Source organism: Tachyglossus aculeatus, chromosome 2 (genome assembly GCF_015852505.1).
Source record: "Tachyglossus aculeatus isolate mTacAcu1 chromosome 2, mTacAcu1.pri, whole genome shotgun sequence".
NCBI classification, from domain to species: Eukaryota; Metazoa; Chordata; class Mammalia; order Monotremata; family Tachyglossidae; genus Tachyglossus; species Tachyglossus aculeatus.
This window is the reverse complement of record NC_052067.1, coordinates 38772556-38798711: the sequence shown is the minus strand read 5'-3', so window position 1 is coordinate 38798711 and position 26156 is coordinate 38772556. Positions and strand designations below refer to the sequence as shown.

General features: G+C 41.2%; 1 protein-coding gene across 1 annotated transcript in view; it reads left to right on the top strand.

Annotated features, from left to right (window-relative positions):
• The window catches only part of ULK4 (unc-51 like kinase 4), a 542391-nt gene that overhangs the window by 91080 nt on the left and 425155 nt on the right, over positions 1-26156 (top strand). The window contains exons 18-19 of the mRNA XM_038768285.1: positions 8385-8492; positions 18172-18255. Of these exons, the coding sequence (XP_038624213.1) occupies positions 8385-8492; positions 18172-18255 (192 nt within the window). The remainder of the gene's footprint in view (positions 1-8384; positions 8493-18171; positions 18256-26156) is intronic.

The window sequence follows — 26156 nt, the reverse complement described above, 5'->3', positions numbered from 1 at the left end:
TTGTGGGCAGGAAATGTCTACCAACTCTGTATTGTACAAACACTTAGTACAGTGCTCTGCATAAAGGAAGCACTCAATAAATATTAGTAATCATGAATTTAATCAGATTGATCACAGTCCCTGCCTCTATTTAATCCTCATTTTGCAGGTGAGGAAACTGAGGCCCTGAAAAGCTAGGTGACTTGCCCAGGACCACACAGCAGGCCAGTCTTATTCAGGAAAATGCTTCCAATACTTTCTACTTTGGGAAAACTGTGGGGAAACCTACTTTTTTCTCTTTATCTTCTGTCCTTTGCTCCTTTCTCTGTTCCCATTTTCCTTTCATCCCTTATAAAAACCTGGTACTTGTAGGGAAATGAGGAAGGAGGAGAAGAAAGGAATCAAAAGGCAAAGAAGTGGAAGAGAAGGAAAGAAAGAAAACAGCAAAGAAAGGGAAAAAAGAGGTAGAGAGAGGAGAAGGGCTGTGACTTTTTTTTTTCCCTCCAAGTCCAGAGTCAGAGGTACTTAAATGGGCCAAGAACTGAAAATAAGATGTTACTTGGGAAGCGGTAGGGCTGGTTTGTGATAAGAGAAAAATCATGGTGAGAACTAGGAGTAGGGCCGGTACGTAGGATGATAGTTTGGATACCAGAATTATCCTACCAGGTTTAGTGGGACTACTGCCTTCCCCTGCTGATTCTCCCAACTCTTGCCTCTCTTCACCTCCCTGCCCCAAGCAGGAGCAAGGACCAGAGCCCTTATGTACTACCAGTATTACTTTAAGTACTTTCCCTTACCAGTAATTAATTTTTTCTTCTCTTCTGGTTCGTAAGCCCCTTAAGGACAGATATCATGCCTATTAATTCTATAGTACTCTCCCAAGTGCTCAGTACAGTGCTCTGCCCAGAGTAAGTGCTCAGTAAGTACTATTGATTAGTTGAAATATGAAGATATGAGCTTCAGGAGAGAGGGAAAATGTTAGGAGTTGCAGCCTTACATATTGAGCATTCAGTTGGTGTGATAATAATAATAATAATAATAATAATAATAATAATGATGGCATTTGTTAAGCACTGGTTATGTACAAAGCACTGTTCTAAGTGCTGGGGGGGATACAAGGTGATCAGGTTGTCCTACATGGGGCTCACAGTCTTAATCCCCATTTTACAGATGAGGTAACTGAGGCTCAGAGAAGTTAAGTGACTTGCCCAAAGTCACACAGTTGACAAGTGGCAGAGCCGGGATTGGAACCCATGACCACTGACTCCCAAGCCTGGGCTTTTTCCACTGAGCCATGCTGCTTCTCCCAAATAATAATGATGACATTTGTTAAGCGCTTACTATGTGCCAAGCACTGTTCTAAATACTGGGGGAGATACAAGGTCATCAGGTTGTCCCGCGTGGGTCTCACGGTCTTAATCCCCATTTTACATATGAGGGAATTGAGGCACAGAAAAGTGAAGTGACTTTCCCAAAGTCATACAGTTGACAAGTGGCAGAGCTGGGATTGGAATCCATGACCTCTGACTCCCAAGCCTGGGCTCTTTCCACTGAGCCATGCTGCTTCTGCTGTGATGCCTTGTACTATGCACTTGGTAAGTGTGGCGTAACGATGTGGTGTGTTCTCAGCCCTCAAATAGCATGGGAGGAACAAGCATAAAGATATTTACAACCAGAGAGATTAAAAATAAAGCCAACATGTATTCAGGAGTACCAAGGAAGGCGGTGTCTGCTGTTTGGAAGATGAGGAGGAGGAGTGAATTTGTGGGAAAACAAGCTTAATGATCACTTCAAGTTCAAGATGGCGATGGGATGACCTTTTGAGTTGTCCCAGGAATGGGAAGAAATGCAAAATTCTCAGGCAGGTGGACGGTTGGGGCTACAGGAGATAGATTTTTAAGTCAGTTGCATAATCAATTTTCCAGAACGAATGGTGGCACTCTCTAAAACTGGCTGGACATGGAATTGTCATTGAAGGAAACTAGTATACCTGTTGAAGCACAGTTCTCAGAAACAAGTCCTTTAAATTCCTTCTTCCAGAGGGACTTCCCTTCTTTAGAGGGGCATAAGGTAGCTATTGAATTTGCAATCACACAGTCCTTAGTCTCTGGCTTCCCAAATCTGCCCAGAGGCATAAATGACCAACTAATGACCCCGTGCCTGACTGAAAAGCAGAAGCTCTTTGTGCTACTGTCATTAGCACATATACCCCAATGACAAATAGCAACCAAGAGAAAGATAAAATTCGATAAGGATTTGGAGGGACTCACTTTAGCAGCTCCAAAATCTGACAAGCTAATCATCCTGGGAGATTTCATTGCCTGAGTGGGTAGTGAGGTTGAAGCATGGAAAAAAGTAATCACCCCTCATGGGATTGGAAGGCTAATTAGAAGTAGTCTACTTCAGCTCAGCAAATGTGCCAAATGTCAGCTGGTGATCACCAAAACTATCTCCCACCTCCCAAATGAAAGAAAGACATAATGGAAAATGAGGTCTAAAGGATGGCATCCCTTAGATTTTTATCATTGCCAGTTGGATTTTATAACTAGCTCAGTGCAGTCGCGTGGAGCTTTGAGGACTAGCGGATCAACAGTGTGGTCCAAAGTCAAGCTATCAAGATAGCTAGGATATTGAAAAATAACATCTAATCCATCAGGAAGCACAGTGGCATAGGGGAAAGGGCTTGGATCTTAGAGTTGGAGGACCTAGATTCTAATCCTACCTCAGCCACTGGCCTACTGTGTGACTTTGAGCAATTCTAGGCCTCCGTTTCCTCATCTCTAGACTGTAAGCACAGTGTTGGCAGGGAACATGTCTGTGCTCAGCACAGTGCTCTGCACAGTGTTCAACAAATACCACTGATTGTTTTATAAAATGTGGATTCGATACCTGTTCTCCCTCCCGCTTAGACTGTTGAGTCCCATGCAGGACCGGGACTCTCAAATCTGATGAGCTTGTATTTACCAAGGTGCTTGGAACATAGTAATGGTTAACAAATACCATTTTCATCAAGAAAGATAAGTACCAAGCTCTTGAAGAATAAAAAAATAAGCAAAATGTCCTTTGACAAAGTGTAGGTCCAGCTAAAAGTAAATGGGCACTTCAAGTCAAACTATAAATAGTATTTAAGCACTGACTACACAGAGCACTGTATCAAGCACTTCAGAAAGCAAAATAGTTCATAGACACAATCCCTGCCCTCAGAGAGTTTACAACCTATCAGGCGACCATCAAGAATGTGGGTGTGACAAGAGAAATCACCAAAAATAGTTTGAAGATAATGACTCAGATGGAAAAAGCAAAGCAAGAAATTAATCAATACTTTGTATCTCCTCATGATTATAACAAAATGAAAGCTTATAAAAACCAATATGGGACATGCAGATCAAGCCCTAAAAATGTCATGATCAGTGGTGGGATGCCAAAGTTAAAGAGGTTCAGGAATATGTGGAATGACATTAAAGTAAGGACTTTTTAGACATCGCTGAAGAACCATAGGACCACATCTACATTACCACAACACCACTAATGAGTACAAATCCACCCTTCTCGCATACATAGTAGAAACCTTAGACAGAGGTCAAGAACACTTTGATTGTCTTCTGGACATGCCTGCTACCATCAAGAATGAGGCCCTTTGAAGCAAAGAATACAGGTCAAAATTTGAAAGTTGGACCTAGCTCCAACCATTGAGGAAGTAACACTTCAAGCCACAAAAAATGAAGTGCCAGGATCTGAAGGTATTTCCGCAAAAACGTGTCTGCCAGGAGGAGATCTGATCCTCCTACATGAGCATTTTCTTATTATAAATGACATGAGCATTTTCTTATTATAAGGAACATTGAATCAATCAATCATATTTATTGAGCACTTACTGTGTGCAGAGCAGCACTGTACCATACAACTTGAGATATCACCATAAGTCACCATTTTCAAGGAAAAAAATCTAAACTATTGGGACATCCGTGTTCTTTCTCAATAGCAAGATTTTATTCAAATCGTCTGAACAGGCTACTAAAAATATAGTCAGGCACCTTCTCCCTGAATTACAATGCCTTCATAACAAAATTAGAATAGCGGATAGGCCTTTAGAGGCATAAAAGAGATGGGGGGAAAATGTGGAGAGCAACACCAAGACCTTTAATTATTTCCATAGGCTTTGCAAAACCCGTTGAGGTCAGGACTTTGGAAACAGCTAAACAAATCTGTCTGCCCTCACTTTACCAAGACCATTAACCAGCTACATGATGGAATGATCTGTTATCAGAATAAAAGGTGCTCTGCCTGATCGCTCAAGGTCCTTAGCATTTATGTATTTGCATAAATATAATAATGGTACCTCTTAAGTGTTTACTATGTGCCAAGCGCCATTCTAAGCACTGGGGTAATACAAGATAATCGGGTTGGACACACACCCAGTCCCACATGGAGCTCCCACTCTTAATCCCCATTTTACAGATGAGGTAGCAGATGTCCAGAGAAGTTAAGTGACTTGTCCAAGGTCACACAGCAGACAGGTGGAGGAACCGGGATTAGAGCCTGTGCTCTATTCATGGAGCCACACTGCATCTCATTACTATGTAGATTACTGGCCGATTATATATGTTGCTTGTTTTTTCATCTTGCATCTCATTACTATGTAGATTACTGGCAGATTATATACATTGCTTGTTTTTTCATCTTGCCATACTCCTGCTAATTCCAATTTTATCAATTTTTTTCTCCCTTTATTTGTAAAAGAAAAATTTCTGTCTTTAGATTATTAATACCTTGTGGTCAGGGAATGTGCCTGTGACTCTCTTAGGAACTTAATGGTGAGCTCTGGACATATTAGGCACTCTAAAAATACCACTGATTAATTGACTGATTGGAATCTGCTACCTTTGTAGTATACTCTCTAGTGACACACAGATAGACCAAGAAGTAGAAAACAGAATCAAAAAGGGCACATAGTTTGGGAAAATTGAAGAGTTTGGGAATAGTGAAGTGTAAAGCTTCATTCAAAAACCAAAGAGCTCTAGGGCTATAATGGTATTCATCCTTAACTATAGCTGAGAGACCTTTTCAGAAGATGCTTTTGGTTCCTTGAAAAGTTTGACCAACATTAACCGTGAGCCAGACTCAGTATCACAGGTGGTAGGAGAAAATAACTGACAGGGAAGACTTGAAATTCAGCTCACTTTGTGCTGAAGCAGTACAGCAGCACCACTTGGGTGGGATATGGATAACAGGCTACCCATGGAGCTGTTGCATTATGAACTGAAAGGGGGTATATTCAAGCAAACCACTCGAAGACTTTGTGAACCATAGTTTCCCGTAAACTGATAAGGCAGTGGATTATTGGGCATGCCCTATAGCCAGCTGCTCAGACTGACGACAATCAGGAGGGCGTTATTCTTCAAAAATTACTTTTAAAATCAGACACAGGCCCTGAAGGGGACAAACACATTAGTACAGCAAGGAGTTCCTACATGTGTACATAGCGTGAAATATGGCTTCAATTACACATTGGTCTTTTTAGCTACACCCACATGTATGCATTGGATTTCGTCATCATTAGGGTCATCTTCAAACACAAAGGCTATCAAATGTGGGTTTAGTGTATACATTTATGAATGGCTTCAGTCCCATCAGTCAAAGCCACGTCCAGTGGTGTAATGATTGGTTTTTAGATGGGCTGGCATTAATTTTTATTTTTATTTTATTCCTTTGACTTTCTGACCTTGTTTTGACTATGCAGTATCTCAGATCTTTCTAAATGGTGTAATTTAGTGACAGAGAGTAGAGAGTAATAGAAAAGTCCCCTAGAAACTAATTGGTAGGTTATAGAAAAGGAGGGAGGCAGTTGAGTCTATCAACATTCCAACTGAACCTATGTTTTTACTGTCTTAAGATTAGAAGCATGCTCTAATTTCCACAGGTAACTTCTAGAGAGGCCTTTCTTTCAAAAGAGAGTTTGCATTCTGAAATTGACAAGGCAAATACCCAATATACCGTTGTGGAAGTGAGATTTATAACATTTTTTTACTTTGCATTTTCTCCCCTTTTTCTTTCTCTTGGAACAGATGATAGTAGGGAAAAGGTGAAAGATGAAAGGCAAAGCAAAATGATGAGGAGGATGGAAGTGGAGGGTGAGGAAAGACTATGGTGCTTAGTAGCAGCATATTGGTGTTAGGAATGAACAGAAGTAAAGGAAACGGGAAGAGTGATGAAACACATTGCCTCTAACATATATATATATATCTCAACAAATAGATATCTGTGACTGAGATTGGAAGAAAAGGCAGGGAGATGAGAGGGAAGACATTTATCAAGCACTTAGTGCAGTGCTCTGCACACAGTAGGTACTCAGTAAATACTGTTGATTGGCCGATTTAGTTATTGAAAGTATGCACCAGCATTTTCTGTTGCTACCTGCTCTGGTCTGGCTCTTGTGTCTCTCCTCCGCTCCTGTAAAGTGGTTCCTGGGAGAAGCTTAGGAACCGGGCCATGGGAGAGGATCGTAATTCTTCCCAGTTTTTATCTGTCCTTGTAGGCTGATGTCCTTTTTGATTTGATTGAATTTGACTGGCAACAAAATGACTTCCAGCAGCATCTACAACCGGTTAGCTTTATCAGAGTACAAACTGTGTTTTTACATAGGCTTGTAGAGCTTGATCATACTCTTCACTCCTCTCACTCAACTGTGTAATACTAATGTGATTGTAATATTGAAACTGCTCTCCGAAAACTAGAAAAAGACTTTCCCAAGGACATGAACTGTCCTTCTGAACTACGTATTCATGAACTGGATTTATTAGCAACAAAAGATCTAATGGACTGGAGCATTTTTTTGTGTGCAGTTTTCAAAGCCAATTTTATGCAACTGTGAACCTGTGATGATACACCTATAAAATGTGTTGTTGCAGTATTCCCCTCTGGACCCTCACAGTATATGAATCCAAATCAGTTTTTGTTTGAACACATTAGTAATTCTCTGTGAGAATTAACCCTTTTAGACTACAAAGGGCCATTTAATATACCAAGGTGTTTAATACTAAATATGAGTACTTTCATCCCAAAGTACCAACTTATTATCAATAACTAACTAAGGCACTGAGAGGAGCAGGCTCAGTATATGTGAAAGTATGTTTTGGGGGTTGTGTCTGACTCCCCATCTAGATTGTAAGCTCCCTGTGGGAAGGTATATGTCTACCAACTCTGTTGCATTGTACTCTACACACAGAAAGCACTCAATAAATACCATCAATCGACTGACAGTTTGCTTTCCAACAAAACCTGAAGGCATGTCCAAAACTGAACTACTCTTCATCTTACCTTCAAACCAACTTTTGAGAGTTGGTTTTACAGTATTCATTCTGCTCTTTCCCTCTTACCCACTCTCCTCTCCTACTACATCCCAACTTGCACCGTTTGCTCTTCTCAAAAGAAGCTATTCACTGTGCTTCATTCTCGTCTCTTGTCTCTCTTGCCACTGACCTCGTGCCCACTCCACACTGCTTCCCCATTCCTCTGACAGACCACAGCTCTCTCCATCTTCAGTGCCCTTCTGAAATCACGTGTCTTCCAGAGGCCTTCCCCAATTAATTTATTATCTCCCCACCCTTATGTCCCCCAACAGCCTTAAGAACTCACAACTCCTAACTATTCTACCTGCGATTTACTTTAATGCCTGATACCACCCCAACTCCCCAATATATTAACCAGTCAATAGTATTTATTGAGCACTTACTGTGTGCAGAGCATTATACTAAATGCTTGGGAGAGTGCAGTGCAGCAGAGTTGTAAACCCATTCCCTGCCCAGAAGGGCCTTACATTCGAGAGGGGAAGACAGATATTAAAATAAATGAATATAGATACTTATATACGTAAGTGCTGTGGGGCTGAGGATGGAATGAGTATCAAGTGCTGCTTAAAAGGTACATAAAATATACCAATGCTAATGCTTTGCAGTAATGAGAGAATGTAATTTATATATATATGTGTGTGTGTGATAGAATTTCTTTTTCATGTATATGCCTGTACTGAAAGAGCATGAGCCTGCAAGTTGGAGGACCTGGGTTCTAATCTTGTCTCTGTCACATGCCTGCCATGATATTGGGCAAGTCACTTAACTTCTCTGTGCCTCAGTTTCCTCAGCTTTAAATGAGTGTTAATTACCTGTTCTCCTCCCTACTTAGATCATAGGCCCCATCTTTGACAAAGGACTGTGTCTGATCTGATTATCTTATGTCTTCCTTAGTACTTTAGTACAGTGCTTGATGTTCAACAAATGCAGTTGTTATATATTGAAAATAACCATTCGGGAAAGAATTCTTGAAAGGAAAGTGAAATGTACATTATAACGTAATGTTATAACCTTACGAAGGGAAGATGTGCCAATGTATTCTTTTTCTTGTTTCAGGCAATCACTCTCTTAACTGAGCTAATTAAAGAAAACTTCAGGAACAGCAAATTGAAGCAGTGCCTTCTACCAACTCTTGGAGAGCTAATCTACCTGGTAGCTAGTCAGGTAAGATTGTCTGATTCATGTTATAACTTGGTTGAACAGGTTCTGAAAGATTTGCATCAGGGAAATGAGTACTTTATAAAAAAAATATTTTGGTTCTGTGCCCTCAGCATGTCTACAGAGTCTTCCTGGCTGTCAGTTTTATCCCTCAAGATCCATACATCATTTGCCTCACTGGGACTCCCTAGCATGATTAGCTTAAAGTTTGGGAGATTTCACAGGTGGAATTTTCACACTGTTGGACTCAGTTCCCCTCTCGCTTTCTAGGTTTTTCCATCTTTGACTCAAGTGAGGGAAGGACATACCCAGAGCCAGCATTAAAGCTCCATTTTGGTTTGAAGTAAATCCTTTTTATACTAATGAAGTTTTGAAAGTGGCCATGGGAATTTTTGGATACCATATTAGATTCCCATTTCAAACAATTCTGCCACCAAAAGCAGCAGAAGAACAGGTAGTGTTTTATTAACATGTTATTTGGCATATAATTGGATAGGTATTAAAAATTAGTTGGGGTGAGTCTGAAATAGTGCACTTTTTATGAGTTTTCAATAAGTCCTGGAAATGCACTGACAAATTAATTGCTACTCTTTGCTTTCTTACGGTCCTCACAATTGCTTAAAATAAGTCGGTGTGTTTAATTTTTCATCCCTTTAATTTTTTTCCTTTTTCTTCCTCAATAATCCTGACTTTCAGTTTGTTCCAAAGTAAAAACTAACTTGATACTTCGTGTCATTGTGTCAAACTTACTAATCGTTTGACCTTACAGCTCTTCTCTATGCTATCCTTATTGTGGTATTGTATGCTCCCAAGCACTTTGTACAGTGCTCAGCACACAGTAAGCACTCTAAAAACGGTTGACTGACTGCCTAATCCTCTTTGACTTCTTGGCAGCCGAGACCTTGGGCCACTCCCTTCTCCTAGAAATGTTCTCTTACCTTGGTTCTTCCAAAACAGTTCCCTTCTGCTTCTCCTCATAACACCCTGGATAAACTTTCTCAGTCTCTTTGGCAGGTTTTTCTTCGGTCTCCTACCCCTTCACTGTGGGTGTCCTCAAGGTTCCATTCTGAGTCCCCATATCTTCTCAAGTGGATAGAGGGTATCTCCTAGTGGATAAAGAATGGGCTTAGGAGTCAGAAGGACCTGGCTTTTAATCCCAGTTCCTCCTCTTGGGCAAGTCACCTTTCTTCTGTGTACCTCAGTTACCTCATCTGTATAATGGGTTTTCAGACTATGATCCCCAAGTGGGACATGGACAGTGGCCAACCCAAGTAACTTGTACCTATTCCAGTACTTAGTACAGTGTCTGACACATAATAAACACTTAAAAATACCATAAAAAATACCTTTACCCCTTTGGGGAGCTTATCCACTCATGGCTTCAGCTATCACCTCTACTTGAATGAATGGTCTCTCACTTCTGCATTTTTGTATTTCCTCTTGCCTCCCAGACATCTCCACTTAAGGTCAGTATGTCTAAGACTGAACTCCTCATCTTCCCTTTCCACCTGACTTTCCTTCCACCTGACTTTCTTATCACAATGGACTCCACCACCATACTGCTTCCTCTCTTTCAGGAGTCACAGTCAGTCTGTCACTAAATCCTGTCTGGTTTTCCTACACAGCATTTCCAGAACTGCCCCTTTTTTGACATCCAAACAGCCGTCATCCTCCTAACCTGGGCACTAGTTGTATCCCAACTAGACTTCTGTATCAGTTGTGTTACTGGTCTCCCTCCTTTCAGTCTCTATTCTTTCCAATCTGTACATCATTCTGCTCTTCAGTCTGTATATCATTCTGCATGATTCTCCCCACCCACCAGAATCCTCCAATGATTACCCATTCCTCTCTGCATCAAGCAGAAACACCTGACCATTGGCTTTGAGGCACCCACTCTTACTTGTCCATTGACTTCTCCCACTACGTCTCTGCTTGCATTCCTCCTCTTTCCTCTCAAGCCCCCCTTCTCACTGTGCTTTGTTCTTGACTCTGCTTCTGACGACTTGACATTCCCTCCTGTCTGCAACTTCCTGTCTCTTGAAATCAGCCAGACACACACACCTAACAAGGAATTTTTGGGACAGCAAAACACAGCGAAGGCGTCGAGGGTGACGCTAAAGGTTTTAGCGTCCTGGGACAGAGGGGTTGATTGTGTTTCTGTCTGAGATGGGAAAGTTAGGAGGGCGGATGAGATGTTCAGTTTTAGACATGTTCTGATTGAGGTGTCAGTGGAGATGCAAGAGAAGGAAACGCAATAGGCCAGGGCAAGAGAGGAAGATTGTGGAGTCATTCACGAAGACTTGAGTGGCCCCAGAAGTTAGGAGAGGTGGAAGGGGGAGGTGAAAGAGAAGGAAGAGCCAGTGAATGAAACTGAGAAGGGGCAATTAGAGAAGTGGGAGAATCAGGTGTTTACAATGTCGACAAAACCACCAGGACAGTCAATCAATCCATCAACGGTATTGTGCTTACTGTGTGCAGAGCACTATACTAAGTTCTTAGGAAAGTACAATATAATGGAGTTGGTAGACACACTCACTGCCCATAAGAAGCTTACAGTCTATGGGGGAGAGGGAAATTAAAATAAATTACAGATAGGGGAGAGTATAAAGATAATTACACAAGTGCTGAGGGGCTGGGGTATAAAGGGCTTAAGGGATACAGAGCCAAGTGTATAGTCGACTGCAGGAGGAGGACAGATGGACTTAATGAAGGCTTAATCAAGGAAGACCTCTTGGAGCAGAAAGATGGAGATATATATTAATATACATATTAATCAGTGGTCTTTAGAAGGAAAACAACTGAGTTCAACGGGACTAGAAATTAAGTTTAATCAGGAAAACAGATCTCAAATGACTATGCAAACCAAATACTTTTATGCAAATCCAGGAACTCCACTTATAAATTGAATTTTGAAATTTATGTTGATGCTTTTCTTGAAACTGTTTTTCCGAGAGTGCTACTGCATTTGCATGCGAAGAGGGGAACTTCTGTGACAGGAGAAAAAAGGACCAGCTACAAAAGAAAATGGTTTTAAAGACTGTAATTACCTTCTAATAGGAATAATTAAAAAGTACCCATTGTCAATATGTCAGGGTACAAATGAAGGGATGCTCCACAATTGTTTTAGGAAATTAGGTATCTTTTCATTCATAACTTTGGCTTTTTAATATTTTTACTTCCCTTTCCTGTGGCTTGCATGAAGTTGGTGGTATTCTGATCATGGGAAATACCACTAGCCTGAAGAAATCAATATGGACAATTCTGCAAATTGGGTTTTTGAACACAACTTTCCTGCCAGGATTTCATTACTAACTAAAGTGCAATTTAAATTCACTGATGGAGTGAGTGCCTGGCTCCTACAATTCCCAGTTCTCCTGTCAACTGGATTGGCACAACCTTTGTTGAAAGACTTATTAGTTTTAAGTTTAAAAAAGTTTCTTGAACTCGTGTGTGTGTGTGTGTGTGTGTTGTGTGCACGCGCCCACAGGACTGTGTGTATGATTCTCTACTTCCAGCAACGATTGGAGGAGGAGGAGCAGTGTATAAAATTACTTAATAAGGTTTCTGCTTCTTCACTTCTTATTTGGTGCCTCAGAAGTCGCTCAGCAATGGCCAGTGATGTTTTCCTGCTGCCACCCCAATAAGTCTCCTGTATTTGTTAGTGACCAGAACAGAACTCAGGGAAAGAGTATCCTCAGCTTTAAGTTTGAAACATCTAATTTGATAATGTGCATATTTTAAAAAATTTCTCAGAGCTCTGCATTGTTTGTATGTGTTTTATTCCCTGAAACATCATCCTGAGTTCATTTTCTCTTGGTGGGATAGGGATGGAGAGCAGAGGGGGGTCTGGAAATTGGGCATGCTGTAAAGTTGAAGAGAAATCATTTTATTGTAATTAGAATTCTCTTCAGGTTGGGCTGGCCCAAAAATCTCCCTTTTTCTTTCCCTATAAGAATTAGCATTCTTTTAAGTTATTTGAAAACTTAGCTTAGTTCCGGCTAAGAAGAAATCGACCATAAAGGCAATTATATACTTTACTCCTGTATTTTTCCCATGAGGCGTGCGTACTTCGTTCATCCACAGTTTCCCATATTAGCTTTCAAGTTTGCACCCAAGGTCATGTGCCTGAGGGTAAAAGACCAGAGTTGTCGATCTCTCAAGGATATTAACATTAGGGAACTCCAATTAGAGTTCCACAGTTTTCCTTTCCTTTGTTAAGAATGTGATGTTTAATTCTGTGGCATACGCGCAGTCAAGTTTATCCTTACAAGCGCCTAGTTGAGGCTCTTAAAACTGACGCTATGATGATTGACCAAGCAGCAGCCTTCATCTTTAGGTGGCAAGACCTTTCTAGTTCATGCTTAGGCTCTGGTTTTAATTTAACTGAAGGGACAGCTTCTCTTTCAAATTAAGGAGTTGATACTCTGAAACTGTGTAAGCAGCCACCTTCCATGATTGAACCATGGGAGAAACAGGATTCCACTGGAGGAATCTTTGTCTTCTCTGATTCATAAACTTCGACATCAGTTGCTTTTAAACTATTAAAGCTACACAGTTTTACCCTTTTCATTATTTTGATGATGGCCTTTTCCCTCAAGACGGATCCGTTGCCGGAACTTGAAGGTCTTTCCAATTCCAATATTGAAAACTGATATTTGACAGTTTCACTGTAAATGCCTAATGGGTGTACCACAATCCATGTAAAAATGATTTCTAGGAGGAATAATATGCTGTTTTGCTGCAGTTATGCTCTTAAGTGTTGCTTTCACTTATTATTTTATTTCTTTTTAAGTGTTCCCAATTCCAAAGAAGTTCTTCTTTCCCTATTGAATTTACTTCCTTGTTTTTGGCAGTGAAGTCAGATTTCTGTTTTGGTTAATTGACCTGGGGAGTTTTATTTCATTGATCACAGCCTACATGGTTTAAATCCCCTGCCTATTCAAAGACCATTTGCTTTCATCTCCCATTCTCTAGCAGTCAATACCTCTGTTGCCTTACTAAACAACAGATTGAAGTCAGATTACTTTAGCAAGTAAGTGAATTTGAGTGTCAATTTGCCTTGGTTGGAATTTAAAAGTTGAGAGCTAGGGTTAACTCCAGTTTTAATAAAATGCTTTTTACCCTTTTTTATATTGCAAAAAGAAATATCCATATATCTAGTATTCTGGATAACCTTATTTACAACCACATTATCAGTAGAGGGGCCAAAAAGGATATCAGGAAGAAAGCCATTTTTCAACAAAAGGACAGGATTTAGATGATTGAGCCCTAACTAATCCCATTGCCACTGTGGTGAATAATTTTCAAGACCCTGGAGAGTAGCCTGGAATATTTTGTAATCTCAGGGTGCTTTAGCTGGGAAATTCTCTGTAAAGTTGAGCGGAAAGCTGGGACTCATGAGTTAGGAAAGCCATATTTAATGCAGGTACAAATGAATACTCTTGGGGATTCAATTTAGAAGTCCCTGGGGGGAACAAGCCCACCGTATCGCCCGCTGGTTGGGTATTATGGGTGAACCTGCTCCCCGATGGGTTTGCTGTTTACCTATGACTAACACTTTTATGCAGAAAAGAGTAAGTGATCTCCAGCCATGGGTCATAGCCAGATGATCCAGCTAAACAATTTCTCATGATGAGTAGTGGTGATCCAACAAACCCTATGTCCCGAGTTCCTGGAGACATCCAATGCAGCCATTATATGAACTTCCCAACCCATTAAGGGGGCTAGGTGCTCCAGAAAGAGCACAATCTTTGAACATGATTTTTAGGTAAAATTTTGGAAATCCAGTTGTAAATCTGCAGGCATTCCCACTATTTGTCATCCATTAGTAATTACCTCAGACTTCTTCAGTCTTGTTGCACTGATTTATGTATATGTATGTATATATACATGTATGTATAAACTACATACTCCTTTCCTCCCTTCCTCTTAAAGACGCAGCATGGCTCAGTGAAAAGAGCACGGGCTTTGGAGTCAGAGGTCAGGGGTTCAAATTCCGGTTCCGCCAATTGTCAGCTGTGTGACTTTGGGCAAGTCACTTAACTTCTCTGTGCCTCAGTTCCCTCATCTGTAAAATAGGGATGAAGCCTGTGAGCCCCACGTGGGACACCTGATCACCTTGTATCCCCACAGGGCTTAGTGCTTTGCACATAGTAAGCACTTAACAAATACGATTATTATTATTATATCCTACAGGTGATCACTCTCCCTACCTTCAAAGCATTATCTAGGGCCTTCCCTAGAGAGCCTGACTAGGCCCTCATTTCCTCTTCTCCAACTTACTTGTGCATCGATCTTGTACCTCGATTTGCATCCTTTATTTATCCCTATATGTGTGAATCCTGAGTCATATATGGGATTCAGATCCAGTTGAAGTGATTGGTTTAAAGACCAGTAAAATCATTTGACTTGTTTATGATTGCGGCTTTTGATGTGCCGCATATCATATTCAGTTTCTTGATCAAGTTACTTGATCATATTCAGAGAAGCAGCGTGGCTCAGTGGAAAGAGCATGGGCTTTGGAGTCAGAGGTCATGGGTTCAAATTCCAGCTCTGCCAATTGTCAGCCGTGTGACTTTGGGCAAGTCACTTCACTTCTCTATTCCTCAGTTACCTCATCTGTAAAATGGGAATTAAGACTGTGACCCCCCTCGTGGGACAATCTGATCACCTTGTAACCTCCCCAGCGCTTAGAACAATGCTTTGCCGTAGTAAGCTCTTAATAAATGCCATAAAAAAGCCACAAATACTGGTAAATGACAAAACTGAGCTATGGAATAAAGACAGTCTTTTACTATTAAAGCCATGTTTGCTGCAACCAAGTTCTGCAGGGTTGAACATGGTGTAGCTGTGAATGAACGCCAACAAAATTAATAGTTTTGGTTCCCTGGATAGTTTTCTGCAAGCTCTTTCAGCCTCTAAAAGATATTCATTTTTGCTTCTGTGCTTCATGAACTTGAAAAAGGGAAACAAGAAGCTAGACCAAACACTTGCAATCTGATGAATTAAACACTTGCATAAAATCCCTAAACATCTGAAAGTACATCTACTTTAGTCATGTAGTCTTCTGGAGCAGCAGAAAAAGAGCTTTAATAAATAGGGTTAGAAGTATTTATGGTATGCAAAATTTATTTACAAATTCATATATCTGTACTAGTTAATTCATGAGATTAAGGCAGGAACTGGTACACTCCCCCTTTTCCTCTCCTCCTCCTTCCCTCCCCATCACCCCCCTCCCTCCCTCTGCCTTACCCCCTTCCCCAACCCACAACACTTGTGTTTATTTATGTACATATAGCCTTGTGTTCCTGACTACTGTTACTCGTACAAAGCTGGAGAATAAAATTCAGTATGTTTCATAGTAACCTGAAGAAAATATTAGGTTGCCTTTTGTATTCCTGATAGAAGTATATAAAGCATTCCTATGTAAATAAATGCTCACGTTGACTTGCTTGGAGGAGTATTTTCTTTGGAGCATCGTATTTTCTGCTTAGAGAGAACATACATTTATTTGCCAACTTAGCATTTGATTACCTTAGGGTGTCTCTACATGTCTAATACAAAATAAAGACCCAATCTGTGTTGAAAATTAGACATATTTTGCACTTAGTGAAGATGGTTAGCTCGTTCTACCAGTTTTGAAATCATGCAGTAGAATGTTGTTGTCTGAATGAGATTGATTTTAAAAGATGTTACTTATTTTCAGTGGCACAAAATATTCTCCTTCTATTCTTAGGGGTAGACGTCCTTTGGATTTGATTCCTGGAGGGCTTCATGGTTACCTACATCGAACAGCAACTCCTGACACTCCCTTTTACCTTCTCACTCTCTTCTCAATTCCCACCTCACTCTCTGTTTCTTGAAAGATCACCTGCTCAATGAACCTCATTCCTGACTCTCCCACTTCTGACCTTTGCCTGGAGCTTCCTCTTCCTTCAAATCAGTCAGAACTCAGCGTGTCCCATCATCAAAGCCCTTCTAAATAATTTCATTTCTTCCTAGATTACCAATTCACTAGTACCTCAGAAATCTTGCACTGCTTAGGACTTTTGCGCTCACAGCTTCCCATTGAACTTTTATGCAAATTAAAGAATTTCATCTAATCTGTACACTTATACCTCTCCACTAAAGTGTGCACTATATTGCACTACCTCTGCACTATATTATGCTCCTCAATCTAAATCCTAAATCACTGTCACTAAATCCTGACTTTTCATCATCCACATCACTAAAATCCACCCTTTCCTCACCATCCAGACTGCTACCATGTTAATCCAATCACTTGTCCTATTCCACCTTGATTACTGTATCATCCTCCTCACTAGCCTCCCAGCTTTCTCCCCACTCCAGTCCCTACTTCACACTGCTGCCCGGATCATTTTTCTGCAAAAAGTTCAGCCCATGTTTTCCCCTACTCCTCAAGAGCCTCCAGTGGTTGCCCTTCCACCTTCATATCAAACAGAAACTTCTCACCACTGACTTCAAGGCACTTAATCACCTTGTTCCCTCCAACACCTCGCTATTCTCCTTCTGCAGCCCAGCCTGCACACCTTGCTCCTGTACCTCGATCTTTGTACTGCACCCTGATAATAAAAATGATGGCATTTATTAAGTGCTTACTATGTGCAAAACACTGTTCTAAGTGCTGGGGAGGTTACAAGGTGATCAGGCTGTTCTTATCTATCTCACTGTGGCCTGACTTCTTGCCCAGGTACTAGCTCTGGCCTGGATTACCCTCCCTCCTAATATCGACAGGCAAGTACCCTCCCTGCATTCAAAGCCTTATCTCCTCCAAGAAGCCTTCCCTGAATAAGCCCTCTTTTCTTTTTCTTCAATTCCCTTTTGCATCACCCTGACTTGCTCCATTTATTCACCCACCTTTCCCAGCCCCACAGCCCTTATATAAATATCTGTAATTTTGTTATATTAATGTCTGTCTCCCCTTCTAGACAGTAAGATCATTGTGTGTGTGTGGGGGGGGGGGGGGAATGTTTCTTTTATATTGTTATATAGTACTCTGCCAAGCACTTAGTACAGTGCTCTGTACACAGTAAGCTCAATCATCATCATCATCATCAATCGTATTTATTGAGCGCTTACTATGTGCAGAGCACTGTACTAAGCGCTTGGGAAGTACAAATTGGCAACATATAGAGACAGTCCCTACCCAACAGTGGGCTCACAGTCTAAAAGGGGGAGACAGAGAACAAAACCAAACATACTAATAAAATAAATAGAATAGATATGTACAAGTAAAATAAATAAATAAATAGAATAATATGTACAAGCATATATACATATATACAGGAATACGACTAAATACGACTAAGGTGCTCAAAAAGGAATACTGATCAAATCCCGATTCTTTTCACTGTGCTATCCCTTTCTAGTGAAAGTGATGCTAGTCTGCTGTAGAAAAAAATCAGAACTTTTTAAAAAAACCTGTTTATATACTATACAGACATTGAAAGGAACAAAACTGTATTTCTCGACAGTTGGATAGCAGCAAGAAAATGGGATTGAAAGTTTAAATCAGGACTCTAATCTTTCTCAATGGAATTACTCTCAGTAGAATTAATTTAGTCTGAAGTTTCGGCTGTTTTTTGTTTGTTATGCGCCTAAACTTGAAGGGGTTAATGTCGTTTGAGCCGCTAGCTTCATTGCGATTCCTTTCACTTCATTTCAGGAAGAAAAAAAAGGACACCCCAGAGAATGCTCGGGCCTTCCCTTGGCTGCTTACACTGTGCTAATGAGGTGCCTTCGGGAAGGGGTAAGGTCCTTTTATTGTCCTCAGTAGAAATTCTCCATTGTAATAACCCTTCAGGCATGATGTGAGGATTGTAGCCTGAAGCAGTGCAGTATCTTGTCAACCCAGTATTGCTCCGGAATTTAAATAATCGTGACAAGACCATGACCCGCACAGGAGCATGGCGCAAAAATGAAATGTGGTTTTTTCTATCACTCAGCACCCATAAGTCGTCACACGGTCTCAAAAAGGAAGATAGTAAATAAAGAATTAGCTTGATGAGCTGATTTGTTCCCGGAATAGATTTCTTTTGATGGCAACCAGTTCAGCAGCATATGCTTATAGAGATTTTCTTTTCTGAGATTGATAAAGATAGTTGATGTTTACAAGCTTCCTACCCTCCACGATTATCTTGTCAGGTTAGAACTATTCTTTAGAGGTTTGAAAACAGTACATCTGAAGCCGTATAGATGGTATTGGAAGTAGCGCTCATTCTGCTGAAAGTTGTTTGATGGATAATTGAGCTCTTCCACCATCCCTATTCTGCCAATGTTAAATTGGAAGATTTTAAAAACTCCAAACAAAAGCATAACATTTTGGGAAAAAAATAAAAAAGGGATTTAGGAAGAGAAAATGGCTAAAAGCTTGGCATTTGCTGTTTATTTGAGACCACTCGATATGACTTTTACCTGGGGCAAAGCCAAAGGCTAAAAACATTCCTCACAGCTTGAAAGAAGAATATCAAGATAAACATCTTTCTTTTGAGCTCATTATTCATTACAGGAATAGAATAATGGAATAATTCCCTAGATACACAAAAATTATCTGCTTCTTTCACAGTGACCAGTTGCATTCAGTTGATATTGTGCTTTGGACCTTTTCCAACCAATAGTAATGGGTTCACAGTAAGTTGCCCTTCTCAGACGAATGAATCCAGTAAATGCATAATATTTGAGAAATAGTAGATTTGAATAGAGTGTTTTTATATGGTATTTAAGTGTTTACTATGTGTCAAGCGCTGCTCAAAGTGCCGGGGTCGATACAAGTTAATCAGGTTGGACAGAGCCCTTGTCCTATACAGGGCTCACAGTTTAATAAGGAGGGAGAACATCCCCATTTTATAGTTGTGGAAACCGAGGCACAGAGAAGTTAAGTGACTTTCCCAAGATCACACAGCAGGTAAGTGGCAGAGCCGAGATTAGAACCCAGGTTCTCTGATTCCCAGGCCTGAGCTCTTTCCACCAGTCCATGCTGCTGCATGTTGACAAGAGATTCCTTCTGACATCCACTGGAATTGGGTTCGATAGGACATTTAAAAAGAAAAGTGCACCCAGAAGTCGTTACTAAAAGGTTTTCAAAGTGAATGTTTGGTTTTAAAAGGCGGTTAATTCCTAACCCAAGGCTAATATCCTTGTCGTATAAGTTTTCCCATGCTGGGGTTAAAACCCAAGTCCTTCCGACTCTCAAGCCCATGCTCTCTCCAGTAGGCCACACTGCTTCTCAGCCACAGATAGGGTGGCCTTATCTTTGTTGGGCCTCCTCAGGCGTTCCATCATCATCATCAATCGTATTTATTGAGCACTTACTGTGTGCAGAGCACTGTACTAAGCGCTTGGGAAGTACAAGTTGGCAACATACAAAAGTCCAGAACTCAGGACTTCCTCGGTGCACCGTCTGACATGTACCTTATGATTCCCTAAGGTATCTGCATGTTGGATCAGTTACTGATCATTTGTGAGTAATTTGTATGTGAGGAAACCTGAAATTCTAAATGCAAATCCACTCCCTGTACTCTGTTCACATTCCACCCGACCTCACACACATCAGTTTGGGCCTAGAAGGGTCCTTGCCCATATAAAGATGGGTCTGGAGCTAGGACTGGGCTTGAGGTGAGGCAGAGTCTGGAATATTGACCCCAGGATTGCTGTACCTTTTTGACTTTGGGTGGTCTTAATGGTAATTTGACATGAGCAAGTTCTATTACCTAATTGAAAAGCAGTGTAGCCTAATGGGGAGTGCATGGGCCTGGGAATCAGAAGAACCTGGGTTCTAATCCCCATTCTGCTACATGTTTGCTGTGTGACCTTGGGCAAATCACTTCTCTGTGCCTCAGTCACCTCATCTGTAAAACGGGGATTATGGTGGTGAGCCCTTTGTGAGACAGGGACTGTGTCCGGACTGATTGGCTTATATCTGCCCCAGCACTTAATTACCATGCCTAACAGTACTTAACAAATACCATTTAAAACAAACAAACACACAAAAAACCTACTGGGAGAAATAATTTTGCAGGGCTGAGACTATTCTCTCATTCATTCAATTGTATTGAGCACTTACTGTGTGCAGAGCACTGTACTAAGCGCTTGGGAAGTACAAGCTGGCCACGTAGGAGGAGTAATAGTAGTAGTAATAGCAATAGTACTTATTAAATAGCAACTGTGTGTAGAGCTCTATAGTAAGCACTGGGGACAAATACACAAATGAGAGTTAGACATGATCCCTGGCCCTCCAGGGGCTCACAGTCTTAGAATAATAATAATAATAATGGTATTTGTTAAGCACTTACTATGTGCAAAGCACTGTTCCAAGCGCTGGGGAGGTTACAAGGTAATCAGGTTGTCCCATGGGGGGGGCTCACAGTTTTAATCCCCATTTTACAGATGAGGTAACTGAGGCACAGAGAAGTGAAGTGACTTGCTTAAAGTCACACAGCTGACATTTGGCGGAGCCGGGATTTGAACCCATGACCTCTGACTCCAAAGCCCGTGCTGTTTCCACTGAGCCACACTGCTTCCCAAGGATGGTAAGGATGAGGTGGTTTAAAAAAAAAAGAGGAAATCTGCATGTGGGTCATATTTCCTTTAACTCTTCAAATGTTCTCTTTGCAGGCCTTAAAGGCCATAGGTAGAGAAACAAATGAGTGGGGTTTTTTGGGTTTGTTTTTTTTTGTGGCGTGAACCGTATTAGTCTTTGTCCCTCATACACTGAATACACTGACTCTGCAGGTCTTGAAAAGTTTCTTGCAAAGGTGGCAGACATGAAAATCTGGTTAACACTCCCCTCCCAAGCCTTTGATACCTCTAATATTTTCACTGGAAGATTTGATTGAGCACTCTCTCATTATCCGTCTTCTCGTTTTCCTCACCTTTCTATCTGCAGTTTATTTTGTGTCTGTTTCTCCTGCTGGCTTTTATGCTTCTTCCGGGCAGGAATCGTGTCAACTAATTCCATTGTCCTGGGCAAATGCCTTGATTTCTGATCACTTTCTCTTGCCTGAAACTCCCTCCCTCTTCAAACCGGCCTGACTACAGCTCATCCTATCTTCTAAGCCTTCCTGAAATCCCACCTCCTCCAGGAAGCTTTCCTCAACTCAGTTCTACTATCCGTGGCCTTTTCCTTGCAGCAGCCTTCAGTAGTACTTCTGGATAAATTGCTTGCCTTTCTCCATTTATTTATTCAATTCTTAAATTCATTTCCATACTCTTGATCTGATTTGTTGGATCTCTGTTTTCCTTCCTGCTCCTAGTCTATGTATAAATTTAGGTCTGCCGGTATTCTTCACTGGGTTAAGAGTTCTTTGAGGAGGTCAAGGAAAGGATCTCTTTTTAATTGTACTCTTCTACATGCCCAAAACAGTGCTCTGCAAATTATGAGGTTCAATAAAAACTACTGAATGAATGAGAAATACCCCTGAACGAATGAATGAGAAATACCACTGAATGAGTGAATGAGCATAAAACACATGCTGAATGTCTGGAAAGAACTTCAAGGAGTTACCTAGTTCCTTTTTCCTTTTTAATTTCTCTGCTCTATTTCGGATTTCTGGGCATGTTATTTATTCAAACTCAATCTCATGATGTATTCATTTTAACATAGGATTTCTTCCAGGTTTGCGGGCCGACTATCGCCAGGGTTTTTCTTCTCTGCTATACGAGGTTATTGATTTCTAGTTTAGTTGCCAGCCGTTGGAGTGGTAGATGTGGTGGAGGTTTTGTGCAAAGAGGGTTTGTCGATGTGGTTTTAAATCTTCACTGTTCCTTCTAGCCTCCCAAATTCCTGACGCTTTAATGCCATCAGACTAATCATTGCGATGACACTGATCCACAAGATAAGGGTGACTGAAAGGTTATAGGCTCTTAAAATTTTTTGTGGGCTAGTATTTTTTGAACCAAGAGAAGGTAGAGTAATCTATATTTCTGACACTTTTTTCCCCTTGGGCAGAATGAGTAAGTTTTGCACAGTTTAAAATGGTGGCTTATGCTTGTCTACAGAAAAGTGATAGAATTCTATTTTAATAAAGCAGTTATCCTGTCATTTTTTTCTTTATGTGGTGAGGCTTTAATCCACAAATTTAATATTAAAAGGCACCTTGACTTTTATTTGGAACAAACTAGCATGCTTGGAACATCTTTCCTGTGGCTTGTTTAATTTGCACAGGAACATTAAGTAACATTGTGTGTGTAAATGGTCCTGTGATGCTTTTTCATATTTCTTCAGTAATGGGCCTCAGACTCCAAGGATACATTAATGCATATTTGATCTGAGGTATGGTGCTCTGTAGCAAGCCCCAATCAATCCCATGTCCAATAGCCCATGCGAAATTCAGGATCTAGTATCTCAGAGCATCATTGCTTTAAGTAATTCTTATAGTCTGCTACAAACCCTCTTTAAAACCTGCTTCTTTTACGAAGCCTTCCTATACTGACAGCACCTTGGTGTTTTCTTGTATTTATTAATTTTGTTCCAGTGTCTGAAGTTAGATCACTAGTTAGCATTTCAGGGCAGAGATCTTGCCTTTCTGTGACTTGCAATGCATCACCTGTTCCTCAAGGGCTCAAGAGGTAAGAATTAGTAGAATTTAGGAGAAATGTTTTTATTGTTTCACAAGCAGGCTCTTGGGCAAGTCATTTCACTTCTCAGTAACTCGGTTGCCTTATCACTAAAATGGGGATTGAATACCTTCTGTCCCTATTGGACTGTAAGCCCGCTCGTGGACAAGAACTGTCTCACCTGTTGGACTTGTATCTACCCCAGCACTTAGAATAGTGCTTGACACATAAGTAGTGCTGGAACAAAATACCATGAAGAAAAAATGAGAGTATAGGAGAACTGACTGGATTGAGATTAATAGAATTTAGGAGAAATGTTTTTATTGTTTCACAAGCAGGCTCTTGGGCAAGTCATTTAACTTCTCAGTAACTCAGCTGCCTTATCACTAAAATGGGGATTGAATACCTTCTGTCCCTATTGGACTGTAAGCCCGCTCGTGGACAAGAACTGTCTCACCTGTTGGACTTGTATCTACCCCAGCACTTAGAATAGTGCTTGACACATAAGTAGTGCTGGACAAAATACCATGAAGAAAAAATGAGAGTATAGGAGAACTGACTGGATTGAGATTAATAGAATTTAGGAGAAATGTTTTTATTGTTTCACAAGCAGGCTCTTGGGCAAGTCATTTCACTTCTCAGTAACTCAGTTGCCTTATCACTAAAATGGGGATTGAATACCTTCTGTCCCTATTGGACTGTAAGCCCGCTCGTGGACAAGAACTGTCTCACCTGTTGGACTTGTATCTACCCCAGCACTTAGAATAGTGCTTGACACATAAGTAGTGCTGGACAAAATACCATGAAGAAAAAATGAGAGTATAGGAGAACTGACTGGATTGAGATTAATAGAATTTAGGAGAAATGTTTTCATTGTTTCACAAGCAGGCTCTTGGGCAAGTCATTTCACTTCTCAGTAACTCAGTTGCCTTATCACTAAAATGGGGATTGAATACCTTCTGTCCCTATTGGACTGTAAGCCCGCTCGTGGACAAGAACTGTCTCACCTGTTGGACTTGTATCTACCCCAGCACTTAGAATAGTGCTTGACACATAAGTAGTGCTGGACAAAATACCATGAAGAAAAAATGAGAGTATAGGAGAACTGACTGGATTGAGATTAATAGAATTTAGGAGAAATGTTTTTATTGTTTCACAAGCAGGCTCTTCGGCAAGTCATTTCACTTCTCAGTAACTCAGTTGCCTTATCACTAAAATGGGGATTGAATACCTTCTGTCCCTATTGGACTGTAAGCCCGCTCGTGGACAAGAACTGTCTCACCTGTTGGACTTGTATCTACCCCAGCACTTAGAATAGTGCTTGACACATAAGTAGTGCTGAACAAAATACCATGAAGAAAAAATGAGAGTATAGGAGAACTGACTGGATTGAGATTAATAGAATTTAGGAGAAATGTTTTTATTGTTTCACAAGCAATCAATCAATCAATCAATCGTATTTATTGAGCGCTTACTATGTGCAGAGCACTGTACTAAGCGCTTGGGAAGTACAAATTGGCAACATATAGAGACAGTCCCTACCCAACAGTGGGCTCCCAGTCTAAAAGGGGGAGACAGAGAACAGAACCGAACATACTAACAAAATAAAATAAATAGAATAGATATGTACAAGTAAAATAAATAAATAAATAGAGTAATAAATATGTACAAACACATATACATATATACAGGTGCTGTGGGGAAGGGAAGGAGGTAAGATGGTGGGGATGGAGAGGGGGACGAGGGGGGAGAGGAAGGAAGGGGCTCAGTCTGGGAAGGCCTCTTGGAGGAGGTGAGCGAGGCCCGGCACGGGGCTGTAGTGCCCCCGTCACACTCTACAGAGAAGCAGCATGACCTAGTGGGAAGAGCATGGGCCCCGGGGTCGGTCGACCTGGGTTCTAATCCTGGCTTCACCTCCTGTCTGCCGGCTGATCCTGGGTCAAGCCGCTAAATTTCTCCGTGCCTCAGTTACCTTGGAGAAGCAGCGCGGCTCAGTGGAAAGAGCCCGGGCTTTGGAGTCAGAGGTCATGGGTTCGAAGCCCGGCTCCGCCAATTGTCAGCTGTGTGGCCTAGGGCAAGTCCCTTAACTTCTCTGGGCCTCAGCTGGAAAATGGGGATTAAAAGTGTGAGCCCCCCGTGGGACAACCTGATCACCTTGCAACCTCCCCAGCGCTTAGAACAGTGCTTTGCACATAGTAAGCGCTTAACAAATGCTATTATTATTATTATTATCTTGGGCAAGTCATTTAACTTCCCAGTAACTCAGTTGCCTTATCACTAAAATGGGGATTGAATACCTTCTGTCCCTATTGGACTGTAAGCCCACTCGTGGACAAGAACTGTCTCACCTGTTGGACTTGTATCTACCCCAGCACTTAGAATAGTGCTTGACACATAAGTAGTGCTGGAACAAAATACCATGAAGAAAAAATGAGAGTATAGGAGAACTGACTGGATTGAGAATACTGTCTCCTGAAAGGATATGCATTAGTATTAATATTAGCTCCTTCATTTCCTCTCTCCCTTCTCCTTTGTCTTCCTTGTCAGCTTGTTGTTCTCCCTGTGCCCCTCTGCCTGTGCTCTTATCTTTTAACTTTCCTGTCCCCCTCATACTTCCCTCTCCATGGCCTCTTCCTAATCTCCATGTCTCCATTCCTCCAGCATTCCTAGGGCCCCAGGGTTCTTGCTCTGCCACACCCTTCTCTCCTCACCAAACTCGCTGTAGCCAGGGGATGGGGTAATTCTCTTTATTTCCCAAGCAAGCGCTCAGTGCAGTGCATTGCAACTTGTAGGCCCTCAGCCGGTACCATTAGCACTCCTCCTCCTTTTGGGAGGGGATTTATCTCATTTTGAACCAAAATAAAGGAGCACATTTAAATGAGTATTTTGTTCCCTTCTTTCCCCTTATCCTTAATGCCCAGTTGAGGAAGGAATGGGAGATGAGTATTCCCACCTGGGCCCAACCAACTGGATTTGTTGCAGTGCTTGCAGCGTGCACTCAGAACTCTTGGGCAAAGAGTGACTGGGATTGGCAGATATTCATCAATATTTTATATCCCATCTACCCACATAGATAAAATTTCATTAATAGTAGTG